The following is a 15861-nucleotide window of genomic DNA, read 5'->3' as shown; positions in this document are numbered from 1 at the left end:
ATCCCTGTCCAGTGCTAACATAAAGGAGATAGAATTATGATCACTATCACCAAAATGTTCACCCACTGAGATATCTGACATGACTAGGTTCATTCCCAATATCAAATCAAGCACAGCCTCTCCTCTTGTAGGTCTATCTACATACTGTGTCAAGAACCCTTCCTGAACACACCTAACAAAACTCCACCCCATCTAAACCCCTCAATGTCTGGAGATGCCAATCGATGTTTGGGAAATTAAAATCCCCCATCACAACAACTGTTATTCTCACACCTTTCTAGGATCTGCTTCCCTATCTGCACCTCAATAACCCTGTCACTATTGGGTGGCCTATAAAAAACACCCAGCACAGTTATCGACCCTTTCCTCTTCCTAACCTCCACCCACAGAGACTCCGTAGACAATCCCTCCACAATGTCCACCTTTTCCGCAGCCCTGACACTATCTCTGATCAACAGTGCCACTCCCCCACCTCTTTTACCTCCCTCCCTGTCCTTCTTGAAACATCTAAAACCCAGCACTTGAATCAAACAATTCTAGCCCCGGAGCCATCCATAATGGCCACTTCATAGCTCCAAGTATTGATCCAAGCTCTAAGCTCATCCACCTTGTTCACAACACTCCTTGCATTAAAATAGACACATCTCAAGCCTGTCTGAACACGTCCCTTCTCTATCACCGGCCTATGGTACTTACTCCTAGCCTCCTCTATTTGAGAGCCAAACACCTCTTCCCCAGTCTCTCCAGTACGGATCCCACCCCCCAACAATTCTAGTTTAAACTCTCCCCAGTAGCCTTAGCAAACCTCCCCAGCAGTATGTTGGTCCCCCTGGGATTCAAGTGCAACCTGTCCTCTTTGAACAGGTCATACCTGCCCCAAAAGAGGCCCCAATGATCCTGAAAACTGAATCCCTGCTCCTTACTCCAATCCCTCAACCACGCATTTAACCTCCTCCTCATTCTATTCCTATACTCACTGTCGCTTAGCACAGGCAGTAATCCAGAAATTACTACCTTTGAGGTCCTGCTTCTCAACTTCCTTCCTAATTCTCTATAGTCTCTTTTCAGGACCTCATTCCTTTCCCTACCTATGTCGTTGGTACCAATATGTACCAACGACAATAGTTCAGAACAATAGTTCTAAAAGATGGCCAGAGATTAGTAACTAATTATACACGTTTTGAATTGCAACTCATCTGGGAGGTATTTAGCTGCATTTCATGTAGCATATTTCACTACCAAGATTTATTAGAAATACCCAAACCTCAGGAAAAAGATGTGCCCTTCCCCCATTCAAAAATATCAACAAAAGCATTCAGGTAATTGAATTAGTCAAGCTGTTTCACATTATTGCTTTGTGCCATTTCAATAACCAATTTGAACACTGTCAGCAGTAGAATGGACGTACCTGGTGATGGTTCTGGTACTGGCATGGTTTTTACTCTCCAATCTCCCATAGCCAGCAAACAGCCAGATTAACTGCAAAACCAGTTCAGCTGCAACACATACAACTGACTGATGTAAATGTCCCAATGTACACACCTAAAAATAGACAGCAATTAAAAATTAACATTTTTAAAAAAAGCAGATTACATCAGCAATGCAATGTCATTAAAGACTAAATTCACTGACTGTGGAACACATCTAGTGCTTTTTTTATATAAATATACAAGTGAGGAGCTGCTGGGGGGGGGGGGCAGGGGAGGCAAGAAAGATGGGGGGCAGGGTGGCTGGACTTGAAATTAATTGAGAAAAAACAGAAACCAGTGTACTAATGTAATAGTCTGCAAAGTAAGCATGTCAGAATAAGGGTGTAAAGTAGGTAGGATGTTGAATAAAATCCTACATGATTTAGTGTTCCACCTCACCTTGTCAAATGGAATACTAAACCAGGTCTAAGGAAATTATGACCAATAAGCAACAACATTGTTCCAAAGACCTAACAACAACAATGGCCTCCATGGTGAATATCTAACTAGGATTTAACAACGCCAGGAGCCATCATGCTTAAAACCACTGAAAGTGTGGGGCTTTTATTGAGTTCATAGAGGACACTATAATAAAGTACATTAAAAAACATCATTAAAAGGCAGAGATTTATGATATTTGAGAGTTGGAACATTCTGATAAATATGTGGTTTGTAACAGGGCTATTCAACGTTTCACTGGAAAGAACTATGGCTTAACCAAAACTAATCTGGCAAGCAATCAGACAGGTCCTGGTGGCGAGAAGGAGGTGCATATTGTAAATTTATGGAAGCTGCCTCCGTAGTTGAAGATGGATTCAAACTGCAGCAGTAACAACGCAGAGGCAGCACCACCAGAAGTGCTCTGGCTATGAACGGATGGTTTAATGTGCAGCCAAGTCCCACTGTCCCATAACAGCCAAGGCGGTTTCAAATGGCACAGGAGTTAAGGACATAGAGGAATGATGCATCATGTTCCAAACATCAGCCTTTAATGGCTTGGTGACTGCTTGGCAAGACAACGTGTTCAAAGATTTGGGACTGTAGTTAACAGGAGAATTGAACAGGGAGTTTTAAAGGGCAGAATGTGATTTTCAAAGGGATGGGGAACCATTCATTGTGTCAGCTTGCAAGGGAACAGCTAGAAAAAAAATGAACGTGGTCTAACTGATTTGCTTCTACCATCTGGCTTGTCAGATAATACAATGATTATCATGGCAGGCAGTCAATCTCCATCAAGTGTCTACATTGGACACAGATAACAGGTGGGAAAAACAAACCAGTGGTGATGAGCTTTGGGAACCGAAGACCAAAATGACTTATTCTTCCTGAACATTGTGCATGTACCATTTGGAATGTCTTAAATTACTCAGTTACTGCATCCAAAAAGGTCTTTCTGAAAGGAAATCTACCGAGCTTGCCTTGCAATAAAACAATATTATCAGCTTCTACCACAGCTATCACATCCATTTATCACAGACTGACAGAACATGGAACAGTACAGCACAGGAACAGGTCTTTTGGCCCATCATGTCTTTCTTACTCTTTGATTTCTATCTGTTAACCAACTCCATACCAGTATGTTACTCTCAGTTCCACCTGCTCTAACCTTCTTCACCAGCCTAGTGTGGGATCTTATTGAAAGCCTAAATACACATCCACTGGTTTCCCCTCATTGATGCTACTGGATTCTTCTTAGGCACTTGTGATTGCAAATGACTTGCTTTTTCTTTGGTTTTGTGGAGATACCACCAATGTTGTCTGTGCAAAATCTTCCAAATTCAACTAGATACATCCTCAAGGAACTGAGTAAGATTCTGCAAGCATCATTTCCACTGCACGTCCATTCTTAACGTCTTGCTATCACATCTTTTATTATTAATTCTAGCATTTTCCCAGCTATAGATGTACAACAGGTTGGTCGTTTCCCATTTACACTCTCCCTCAAGTCACTGGGTATATTTGCCATTGTCTTCAGGAACCAAAGTCTATTGAATCCTGCAAGATGATAACGAGATCACCCACAATCTCTTTAGTCACCTCTTTTGGGTATAGATCAGTTTTCAGACTCAATAACTTCTCTGATAGTACTTCCTGACTAATACTAATTTCTTTTGCTTTCTTACTCGCACTACAATTATGGTTCTCAGGTATTTGTGAAACTCTTTGGCATTTCTTCTTCCATGAAGGCAAATACAAAACGTGTTTTTTCATCTTTTGCCACTTTCTTATTCCTCATTATAATTGCTTCCTTCTCTTTCTACAAACAAATCAGATTTGTTCACAGTAGTCTTTTCTTTCTTAAATACTGATAGTTCTTACAGGTTGTTTTAAAGTTTCTCACTAGTTTTACTCTCATATTCTAGTTTTCTTGATCCTGCTTTGCTGAATTCTAAAACATTGCTAATCTTCAGAATCACTGCATTTTTTTTTAAGATTCACTTGTTTAATTTCTCCTGCAATCCATGGTTTGAACCACTTTTCCTTTCGTATTTTGTAGCATTGAATGTTTTTTTTTTTTGCAAATTATATATAATTTCTCCAGCTTGTCCACCACCATATACCTTAACGTGGTTTTATCCCCATCTACATAGCCAGCTTTGCCCCTCATTCTTTCATGGCTCAGTTTTGAACTGAACGTGAAATTCTGCCATATTATCAATTTTTCTTTGGGCTCATTTGCAGCAAGATTAATTGGCCATTTAAGATTTTTCTATACTATGATTCTACTTGCTAATTGACTTTGTTTTCACTGCCTTTCCAACTTCCACTTTCAGCTGCTGCTAAGACAATGTTACTTTAGAAGTAGATTGACAAAATTTAACTAATCAACATATAAAATAAATTCAAAGTCCACACTGAGGACCATGTACTCCAAGGAACACTACTCAAACAAACATTTGATATTTAAACCGTTCCTAGTTCTGATAAAAGGTCAGAGTCAACTCTTGTTTCTCCTTCTACAGCCTGACCAGAGTATATTCAGCATTTTCTATCTTTTTCAGATCTCCAGCATCTGCATTTATTTTTTCAAGGCTTTAAGTAGTGTACCCTGTATTTTCACTAGCAGGCCCACTTTAAATGATGCTAAAGACCAAAGTACACACCTAATTGCTTTTAGTGACATAGTCACATTGTATAGAATTGATTTTAGTGTTCGTGGCACTAGGAGTCAAGATATTAAAAATACAGCCCCTCACCTAATTAAAGGCAGAAGAGATTTGTTTTAAGTATAGAAGATAAAATTAAAATTGTACAAATTTTAATCTGAACTAATAACTCCCACTTTTCCCCTAAAACTTTATTCATAAAATGCAGTTATACAAATGTTTTAATTCATGGTATTGCATTTGTTTACATTATTTACAGCGTCAATGTCATCAATTCTTCAGTCCGAAACTTATTGCTGACAGAATGCACAATAAGTTATTACACAGAGCCCAGCCCCTCAGTGTCCAGTGATGGGACAACCCTATACTGTGGCTTTTCCCCATAGAACCACCGCAAGCTCTAAAGTGTCCTTCAGCACGTACTTCTGCACCTTGGAATGTGTCAGTCTTCAGCATTTGGACTGGTACACCCCTTGCACTGGAAGACCAGCAGTTTCAGTCAAAGCAAAGTGCATTTCTCACAGATAATCTTCCATCAGTACTTGATCTGTGATTCAGTATGGACCCCTGGGAACAGTCCATACAGCATTTTGGTTTGTCCCCTTCGACTCTCACTAACTTTTACCAATGCACTACAGAAAGCATCCTATCTGGATACATCCTGGCTTAGTACGGCAACTGCTCTGCCCAGGACCACAAGAAACTGCAGAGAGTTGTGGACACAGCCCAGAGCATCACGGACACCAGCCTCCCCTCCTTGGACTCTGTCTTTACCTCTCATTGTCTTGGTGAAGCAGCCAGCGTAATCAAAGTCTCCACCCACCCAGGACATTCTCTCTTCTCTCCTCTTCCATCGGGTAGAAGATACAGGAGCCCGAGGACACATACCACCAGACTTATGGATAGCTTCTACCCCACTGTGATAAGACTATTGAATGGTTCCCTTATACAATGAGATGGACTCTGACCTCACGATCTACCTTGTGACATTGCACCTTATTGCACTGCACTTTCTCTGTAGTTGTGACACTTTGTACTGTTATTGTTTCTACCTGTACTACCTCAATGCACTCTGTACTAACTCAATGTAACTGCACTGTGTAATGAATTGACCTGTACGATCAGTATGCAAGACAAATTTTTCACTGCACCTCGGTACAAGTGACAATAGCAAACCAATACCATAAAGTGCTGTGTTATGCAGCTGTTCCAGATCAACCTCAAAGACCAGTGCATCCCTCGCAACATCCTATCAACACACAGTTCAACCAAGAGGTGGATGATAGTCTCATCCACACCGCAGCCACCTCGAGGGAAATGTGCAGTGGATTGTGACTTTGGTAGTGTGTGTGAAGGATGTGACAGGGAGGGACCTTCTCACCACCAGCCAAGGTAATGATGCCCGTTTGGAGAATTCAGTTGATGAGGCGTTCTGACAAAGGATTTTGATGGTCTGTTCAGGAAACGGTTCAATGGGACCCAGTGTCTTTCCCCTGTGGGGTCTCAAGACTATTCTTTGCAGATGTTCTCAACACCAGGGCTGGGTGATACTTCAGTACAGTGGCACTTGGTGCTTGTTCTGTACCAGGCTCTGTACAGGGCTTGATGCAGCCACACACAAAAGTAGTCATCAGATCAGAGCCACATTGGATGCATTTCCCCCCTCCTGCTTTCTCAGGAGACCTGAACAGCACATCCCCAGGCAGAATTGAAATGCAGCTTGGGTGGCTACCACAGTGCAGGAACAGTGTGTGGACCACATACAGTAATGCTGAGAACACACCACACCCAGGTTCTTTCCCACCACTGAGGTCTGCCAATCCCACATTCCCAACTTCCTGTTTCACCTTGTTCATTCCAGCCAGTTCTTGTTGCATGCCCCAGCTCCTCAAAACCCCAGGTAATTGGACCAGAGATGAAGGAAGCAAAGCATCAGTCAGAGCAGTTGCCCAAGAACATAGCCTCGCTTTTGCTGCTGGTCCCAAAGACCAATTTAAACTAGTCACAGATGCTCAATAATCTGCAAACCAGCTGTGGGTTCGAGTAGAAGATGGTGGCATTGTCTGTACTCAGGGAGGCTTTGACTCCAGTACTCCTGCAGCCTGGGATCATCAGCCCTCTTACACCCTTGTCGACAGATTCAGGAAAAAGCTTGCTACAAATAAGAATAAGGCAGAAGGGAGTGCAGTCTTGTCCAATTTTCCATTTGTCCAAATGTTAGTTTTGATTGTACAACTGACATCTGTGCAGAGTTGTATAATGGATTGCATTCTGGTGAATGCATCCATCATGTACATAGGCTATATTCTGTTAAAGGACTTCTAGTTCAAGTTGACGAGGCAAATGTCCATCTTGTCTCGCACATTGGCAATGGCATCCCCAAGGAGCACAGGACTGTCAAGAGATCTTCCTGCCAGGTGTGGTCTAGGTGGCTCACTTACCACAGGGTAGACTTGATTGACAATGATCTTGGACAGAATCTTAGAACAGAGAGAAACAAAGGACTGCAGATGCTGGAATATCCAGATGAAAAAACACGATTGATGCTGGAGGAACTCAGCAGGCCAGGCAGCATTCGTGGAGAAAAGCAGGCGGTCAACATTTTAAGTCAGGACCCCTCCTCAAGACTATCTTATCCTGGCAGACCTGTTGTCTCTGCATGCTTTTGCCTCACTGGACACTATCCTGCCCTCCAGGTCCAATCCCTTCCCACCTACATCCATGACACATCACATGCTCTCCAACTCTTCATAGTTTAAGTTCTTCGGCACACACATCCCTTTCCTAGCCTCTCTCTCGTTTTTTTTTTTAACCCTTTTTTTCCCTCCATACCTTTGACTCATCCCCTGGTGGAACTGCTCTCCCCTCCTCCCCCGCACCTGCCTATCACTATCTCTTACCTGCGTCTACCTATTACCACCTTGTGCCCACCCCACCTCCCCTCTTTTGTTCGCCTATCACTGCTCTGCTTTTCCTTCCTATATATTGACTTCCCTTTTTCCTATCTTCAGTCCTGAAGAAGGGTCCTGGCCCGAAATGTTGACCACTTGCTTTTCTCCATGGATGCTGCCTGGCCTGCTGAGTTCCTCCAGCATCATAGAATCTTATAACCCACATTTAACAGCAAAATAGGCAGCCAGTTTCTAATCTCTCCTCCTCTCTCCCTTTCTTCTTGTAGAGGAAGGTGATGGCCTTCCTCATCAACTGTAATATGCTGCCAGCTAGAAATAGTGATACAACTCCAGCACATCTGTGGGACATCCAGTCCCACAGAGCCAAGTTTAATTCAGGCAGTAAATCAGCACTTCTGAGAATCTTATTTGTCTCAAAGGAACAGATAGATCTGGTCACCTCACCCACAATCAATGGCCGGTAATGGCTGTGCCTCACAATAAATGAAAAAAGGGGAATACATCATCTACAGACCAAGAGCTGGGAAATAAAAATAAATGACTTCATTTTAATCATGGTCTCCTCCCAATGATTCTATGACTAAATAATACTAATTATCTTGGCTCTGGTCGAGGCAGAGAGTTCACAAATGCAATTTAAAATCCAAGCACCAATAAGCTTGACGGACGATCCCTAAGGAGCACTGGATTTAGATTTGAATCCTCTTTAGGATTACATCTGAAGAAATGAAAGAGTTCTTTTTAAAAAAAAGTTATTTGTTCACAGGATGTGAATACTGGTGGCAATGCTGTCATCTCTAGTTATCTCTGAGCTGTGAGGCCTTTAATGTCAACCACAATAATATGGCTGGACTCACAAGACTGGCTGGACTCAAGACTGGCTGGATAAGGATGGTAGATCGCTTTCCCTGATGGTCAATAGTGAAGCAGACTGAATTCAACAATTAGGAGGCTCAAAGCAACATCCAGCAGTAATTGCAACTTTGAATTCCTACACCTTGAATGGAACTTAGGAAATTACAATTCCTTTAGTATTGGTTTTAAACCTAGAGAGATGCTACATAAACAAGTCAATTTCAGAATCACAAGGCCAGAATCTTGTTAGGTATTCTGAAAGCTCAGCTTACTTACTTCCTCACCAAAGGATGACTAAGTGTTGACACTACAGCTGTGCTGTAGTGACAGCTTGTTGGGAAGGCCACATTTGGAGTACTGTGCACAATTCCTGTCACCCTGCTAAAAGGAAGAAGGTCATTAAACATGATGCAAAAAGGATTTGAGGACTGGAGGGTTTAAATTTGAGAGACTGGATAGGTTGGGAGAGTAGGAGGCCGAGGGGTGACCTTAAAGAGGTTTATAAAATCATGAGGGCACAGATCAGGTGAATAGCCACACAGTCTTTTCCCCAGGATAGTGGAGTCCAAAACTAAAAAAGGTATAGTCTTAAAGTGAGAGGGGAAATATTTGAAAGGGACCAGAAGGGCAACTTTTTCCACAGGGAGTGGTGTGTATATGCAACGAGCTGCCAGAGGAAATGGTAGAGGTGGATACAATTACGACAGGTACATGGACAGAAAAGATCTTGAGGGATATGGGCCAAACACAGGCAAATGGGACTACCTCAGTTAGACAACCCAGTCGACATGGACGAGTTGGGTCAAAGGGCCTGTTTCTGTGCTGTATAGCCGTGACTACGTAACATAAAAGGCTTCAACTGTTTGAATTCAGAATAGTACAACTTGGATTACCTTGGCAATTTTTTGTTAAGCATCTCAGAACACAGTCAACATATTTTGAATGAGAGGTCATATAAAAACAGAAAACGCAGAGAACAAACAACAGGCCAGGCAGCATTAGTGAAAAGAGAAACAATTGTTGTTTCTCTCTCTCGCCAAAGATGCGGCCTGACCTGCTGAGTGGTTCCAACGTTTTCTGTTTTTATTTCAGATTCTCAGCATCTACAGCTTTTTTAATTTTCAAAGCAAAGAAACATTTGTCTAATAAAGAACAAGACAGCTTGCAGGAACCAGATTAAGTCATTCATCTCAAGCCTGATCTGCATCTGAACTCCATAATTCTACAATTCCAAAATACCCTCAGTCAAAATCTGCCAGCTGTTGCAACAGTTGTTCACACACAAACAGATTCTGTCAGGGTGATTATTCAGACCAATATTTTGCAATGCCCAAAGCAAGCACTTGTTTCTACTGAACTCAGGAACAGTAAAACACACGGTGGAAGCAAATCCTCATTTCCTGGGTTCACCCATTACGAGTGCATGAACAAAATTTGTCCCCAACCCTGCCCCAAGTAAAGATCGCAGTTTGAAAAGGCTACAAGGTTTATAAAGTGTAAGAAAGAGCAATCAAAGTACAATGAATTTTCTGGCTTTGGAAGCTATAAAGATTGGAAATAATTCAAAGCCTTAGAGTTTATACCACAATTCTGTCATCCATTCTGAAAATTACACTTCAAAGCTGCTTCTGATCAACCAGGTATTCTGGGACAATTATAAATTTAATGTCCCATTTCAATAGGTAGATTAGACAAGCATGACTGCAATTAAGGGACTGAAACAGACTCACGCCATTTTTTGTAATTGTAAACACCACTAATACACCAATATCTTATTAAAGCTTCTGAAGGTGAAAAGATCCAACTTTTCTGGTATAATTTCCACACATGGGCAATAATAGTTTTTAAAAAGATAGACCACTAAATTCGCACTCACCTGATTTTATTTAATACAGGGGAATTACCCAGCAGAGACCCACCAGTCTACCAGAGAAGACATGTTCAGTTGTGTTACAGCATCCAGGTTAATTGTGCATAACATGTCAAATAGCCACAAAACTAAAAACAGCCAACTAAGTGCTTTATAAAAAGCTGCATCACAGGTATTTTCCTTAGTTTTCTCAGAAGAAATTGCAGGCTTTTGTGGCTACAGATTGGTGAATAGTGCCATGCTTACATGTGTACGGCCATTAACAGTTTGAAAGCATTCATTCTCTTCCTCACCCCACTGTTTGTTTTGGCATGATTTTTAGCTTCTCTTTTGCCAATCCTATGGCCCATGCTGCTGCTGCTTCCAATTCTCACTCCTCCCCCTTAATTAGGGCTTACAATATTCTCAGAATCTCTTTTTGGCACATACCCACATTTAATGATTTGTGTACAGTACATGCAAACCCAAATCCCTTTGTTCCAACATAGTTCCACCCTATTATCAAATAACTTCAGATCAGAGAGAATCAAGTTATAACCACAAAGTTCTGCACATCTCCTTATCCCTAACCTTCCTACCTCCCAATCAAATACTGCCCCATGCCAGAAGATTCCTGCCAAAACAATGCAGATTAATAACCATTTGTGCAAAATCTGAAGAATAATATAGAAGATCACATAGACCATCCATTATTCACCATGCCAATGAATATCTCAAAATATTTGATAGATATATTCATGCATTAAAATTACATCAATTATGGGGAAGTTTCTATAATCCTAATTTGGATTCCCTTTCCCTCACTTAAATAATAATGACATCAGAAATTTTTCAGAAATTGTTTTTTCTGGATTTAGAACTTAAGACATGCAACTTCATCCACCACTTCTCTTAATATCCTTGGAGACACCAAGGTGCTGGAGACTTGTTTCACAAGTCTTATTGGCTATGATTTTATTAAAACATATCAATTTCAATTCCCTCACTTATCCCACAGCAACTGTGCATGACTGGTATTTAGCCTCTTCCTCCACTGGGAGGATAGATCAAAATTACTTAAATCATTTTCTAAATAACCATTATACATGCTCTTGCAATCATCGAGAAGGCCACTATTAATAGGAGGAAATCAAGCCAAAGTTTTGCTGAAAGCGCCACGATCCCTTGCAAAGATTTTATTCACATTTCCTCTGCACCTATTGCCTTCTTACTATCTTTTAAAACAGCTTTCCCAGTTTGCTGGATTCTGTATATCCTTGCATTTGTACAATTATTTTCTTTTAATCTGATGCTTGCTGTTTTTTTTAAAAAAAAGCAACTGGTTGTTTAGCTACAAAAGTAGATGTATCTGACACCACCAAAAAAGTTTCTTCACGTTCTGTCAACAAGAATGTTCCACGTTCATCCTGACTGCAATCATTCAAAAGAAATTCAAATTCAGCAATACAATGCTGAATTAATAGTGTATCGGTTAGCATAACGCTATTACAGCACCAGTGACCCAGGTTCAATTCCCGCTGCTGTCTGTAAGGAGTTTGTACGTTCTCCCCATGTCTGCATAGGTTTCCTCCGGGTGCTCCGGTTTTCTCCCCCATTCCAAAGACGTACAGGTTAGGAGATGTGGGCATACTATGTTGGCGCTGGAAGAGTGGCAACACTTGCAGGCTGCCCCCAGCACATTCTCAGTAACACGAAAAGATGCATTTCACTGTTTTGATGTACATGTGACTAATAAATAAATATCTTGTAGTATTTGAATCTGAACAGGAGTCAATAATATTTTCATTGCAAAAATCCAGCCTCAAAAAATCATCAACATTCTTAAAAAGTGCACTAAAATGAAATACACATTTTAAAATGGGTGGTAGGGGGAAGAAAGTAGTAAAGGACATACTGTGAAATTGTTATCGAAGTGGTTGTTCACTTTAAAAGCTCCATTGTAATAACGGTATACTGTTGAATAATGAAGGTCCTATGTAAGTGCTTTAAATCAGCTTACAACTTTTACGTATTTGGTTTAGTAATCTTCTGCACAGATGGCTGGTTTATCACTACAAGAGCACAACTCTGACACCCAAACAGTGTCAACAGCTTCGAAGGCTGGAAAAATTCTCACCTCCAAACACAAACAAAATCCTGTAGCGACTCACCGCACCGGCATCGAACCGGCTCCCAACATCGTGAACGTCGGAGGCCCCGATCCAAGATGGCGCGGGGCCCTCCTTCTTCCCCATCGTCGGGCTAGGAAAGCCCGCGCGCGGGAAGGTCAGGTGACCCGCGCGTGACATCAGCGCGGGAAGTTTTGGGATATTAAAGGCGCACCGCGACCCTGTCGTTCATTCGACTTCTGATTTCAAACCAGCAACTGTGTCTTCATTTTGTAGTGTGGAGCTAGCTGCTACATTGGTGACCCTGACGGGCCCAAACGTTTTTGGACCCACGATGTCTGCACAGCAAGAGGTACAGGCTGTAGCCCTTAAACTGCCCACCCTCCAGCCCCGTGTCTGGTTTCACCAGGCCGAGGCCCAGTTCCAGATTCGCCAGATCCCGGTGCATTCAGACGACATTCCGAAGACGGCGCTGATCACACCTTTCGGCCTCTTTGAATTCGTCCGGATGCCCTTTGGTCTCAAGAACGCTGCTCAGTCCTTCCAATGACTGATGGACGCGGTCAGGCGTGACCTTGACTTCACCTTCATATACCTGGACGACATCTTAATCGCCAGCAACAGCCACCAGGAACATTTCACGCACCTCCGCCAACTCTTTTCTCGCCTGAGGGATTTCGGCCTGACCATCAACCCAGCCAAATGCCAATTCAGGCTGAAGACAATCGATTTCCTGGGCCATTGGATCGACAAACACGGCGCCACACCCCTGCCTGCGAAGGTCGATGCCATCCGCCATTTCACCAGACCCACCTCCATCAAGGGCCTGCAGGAATTTCTCGGTATGGTAAACTTTTATCACCGGTTCATACCATCTGTGGCCTGCATCATGCGCCCGTTGTTTGCACTCCTGTCAGGCGGAAGCAAGGACATTGTTTGGTCGGAAGAGGCTCACACAGCGTTCGTTGAAACCAAGCAGGCCTTGGCGGACGCAGTCATGTTGGTGCATCCTCGCACGGACATCCCGACTGCCCTCACGGTCGACGCCTCCAGCACAGTGGTCAGAGGCATTCTAGAACAGCTTATTGAAGGGCGTTGGCAACCGCTGGCGTTCTTCAGCAGGCACCTTCGGCCACCAGAGCTCAAATATAGTGCCTTCAACCGCGAGCTGTTGGCGTTGTACTTGGCCATCAGACACTTCCGATACTTCTTGGAGAGCAGGCCGTTCACAGCTTTCACTGACCACAAGCCATTGATCGTCGCCTTCAACAAGGTCTCAGATCCCTGGTCAGCAGGGCAGCAGCGGCACTTGTTGTACATCTCCGAGTTCACCACTGACGTCTGCCATCTGTCTGGGAAAGAGAACGTGGTCGCAGATGCACTGTCACGGCCCACCATCCAAGTTTTGTCCCAGGAGGTGGGTTTCGGCATCTTGGTGGAGGCACAGCGAATGGACATGGAGATGCCCAGCTATCGCACCACAGTCTCGGGCCTGCAACTGCAAGACCTACTGGTAGGCCCCAGTGAATGCACCCTGCTCTGCGATATCTCCACAGGTAGACCCTGCCCCATCGTCCCAGCTGCCTGGCGCCGACAGGTGTTTAATGCCATCCACGGCCTTGTAAACCCATCCATCCAGACTACTGTCCGGATGGTGTCATACAAGTTCGTCTGGCATGGCCTGCGTAAACAGGTTTCCAAATGGGCCTGGTCCTGCACTCACTGCCAGACCTTGAAAGTACAGCAGCACGTCAAGGTCCCTCTGCAGGATTTTCAACCTACCTGCCGGAGGTTCGACCATATCCATGTCGACCTGGTCGGCCCCCTCCCAGTCTCCCGAGGAGCGCGGTACCTCCTCACGGTTGTCGACCGTTTTACCCGCTGGACAAGCCATTCCCCTCGCAGACACCTCCACCCAGTCCTGCGCACGGGCCCTTTTGTCAACTTGGGTGGCCCGTTTCGGTGTCCCGGCACATATCACCTCAGACAGGGGAGCTCAATTCACCTCCGGCCTGTGGTCTGCTGTCTCCAACTTGTGGGGTTCCTGGATCCACCTCACCACCGCCTATCACCCGCAATCCAATGGGCTGGTGGAGAGGTTCCATCGCCACCTGAAGTCAGCACTCATGGCCTGCGTTAAGGGGCCCAACTGGGTAGACAAACTCCCCTGGGTCCTGCTGGGGATACGCACCGCGCCAAAAGAAGACCTGCACGCCTCGTCCGCGGAGACGGTCTACGGAACGCCCTTAGTGGTCCCAGGTGAGTTCCTACCAGCCCCTCAGGGGCCAGAGAAAGAACCTGCCGCAGCACTGGACCAGCTGCGCGAGTGGCTTGGAAACCAGGTCCCGATTCCCACCTCGTGACAAAGACAGGCCCCGACCTGTATGCCGACTTCCCTCCAAGACTAAGTTCGTCTTCGTCAGGAGGGGCGCACACCGATCACCGCTGCAACGGCCATACGAAGGGCCATTCTGGGTCGTCAGGAACAGTGGGTCTATGTTTGTGCTGGACATTGGGGGGCGTGAGGACGTGTTTACGATTGACCGGCTGAAGCCTGCTCATTTAGACTAGGACCAACCCGTGGTGGTCCAGCGGGCGTGGCGCAGGGACAGGCCACCCAAGTCATAGTTTATTTAATTCTGGTTTTCGCGACGGTATTGCCAGTTCTGTGGGGGGGTGTTTATGTAGCGACTCACTGCACCAGCATCGAACTGGCTCCCGACATCACGAACGTCGGTCGGAGGCCCTGATCCAAAATGGTGCAGGGCCCTCCTTCTTCCCCATCGTCGGGCTAGGAAAGCCCACGCGCGGGAAGGTCAGGTGACCCACGCGTGACATCAGCGCGGGAACTGTAATGCAGGAAGTTTTGGGATATTAAAGGCGCACCGCGCCCGTCATTCATTTGACTTCTGATTTTGAACCAGCGACTCTGTCTTCATTTTGTAGTGTGTAGCTAGCCGCTACAATCCCACTTTTCTTTCGACCATTTTAAGCAGAAGATGGTGTCATAAATATGAAAACGATAATCTAGAAGAGGCACCAAAGCTATCAACATAAATTAATCTTTGCGTTTAGCAGGATGCTAAATTTGAAGTTCGGCATGCGAGTGCACAAAAAAAGTGTTTTGTCAGTGGCTCATTTACTGCATCCATAACTGATAACTTCCCAAAAACTGGCTGTTTTTATTTGGGGGCATGAAGAGGAAAACAACAATTTTAAGAAAAATCTTGAAAATCTTGTTACTTAAAAAAAATCCAAATCTTAAAGAACTAAATTGTAAAATACATTCATGTCCATATTTGGTTAAAGAAAGTTAGACGATCTAAAAGATGCAGATGAAGATTTGTAAAAGTGGCAGGTATGAAAACCGAAGAATGCGATGTTTTTAAAACCCCTTCATTTACAAGATATCTTTATTCGTCACATGTACATTGAAACACACAGTGAAATGCATCTTTTTGCGCAGAATGTTCTGGGGGCAGCCCGCAAGTGTCATCATGCTTCTGGTGCCAACATAGCATGCCCACAACTTCCTAACCC

The 15861-nt window shown here is 44.0% G+C and overlaps 1 protein-coding gene across 2 annotated transcripts in view; it reads right to left on the bottom strand.

Moving 5' to 3' along the window:
• ssx2ipa (synovial sarcoma, X breakpoint 2 interacting protein a) overlaps positions 1–15861 on the bottom strand; it is a 71029-nt gene that overhangs the window by 45240 nt on the left and 9928 nt on the right. For both annotated transcript variants that reach the window (XM_052012011.1, XM_052012012.1), the window contains exon 2: positions 1409–1542. In XM_052012011.1, the coding sequence (XP_051867971.1) occupies positions 1409–1457 (49 nt within the window). In that variant the 5' untranslated portion in view covers positions 1458–1542. The remainder of the gene's footprint in view (positions 1–1408; positions 1543–15861) is intronic.

Source organism: Pristis pectinata, chromosome 3 (genome assembly GCF_009764475.1).
Source record: "Pristis pectinata isolate sPriPec2 chromosome 3, sPriPec2.1.pri, whole genome shotgun sequence".
In the NCBI taxonomy this organism is placed as follows: Eukaryota; Metazoa; Chordata; class Chondrichthyes; order Rhinopristiformes; family Pristidae; genus Pristis; species Pristis pectinata.
Note: the sequence above shows the minus strand (reverse complement) of the source record. Positions and strands in the feature narration are given on the sequence as shown.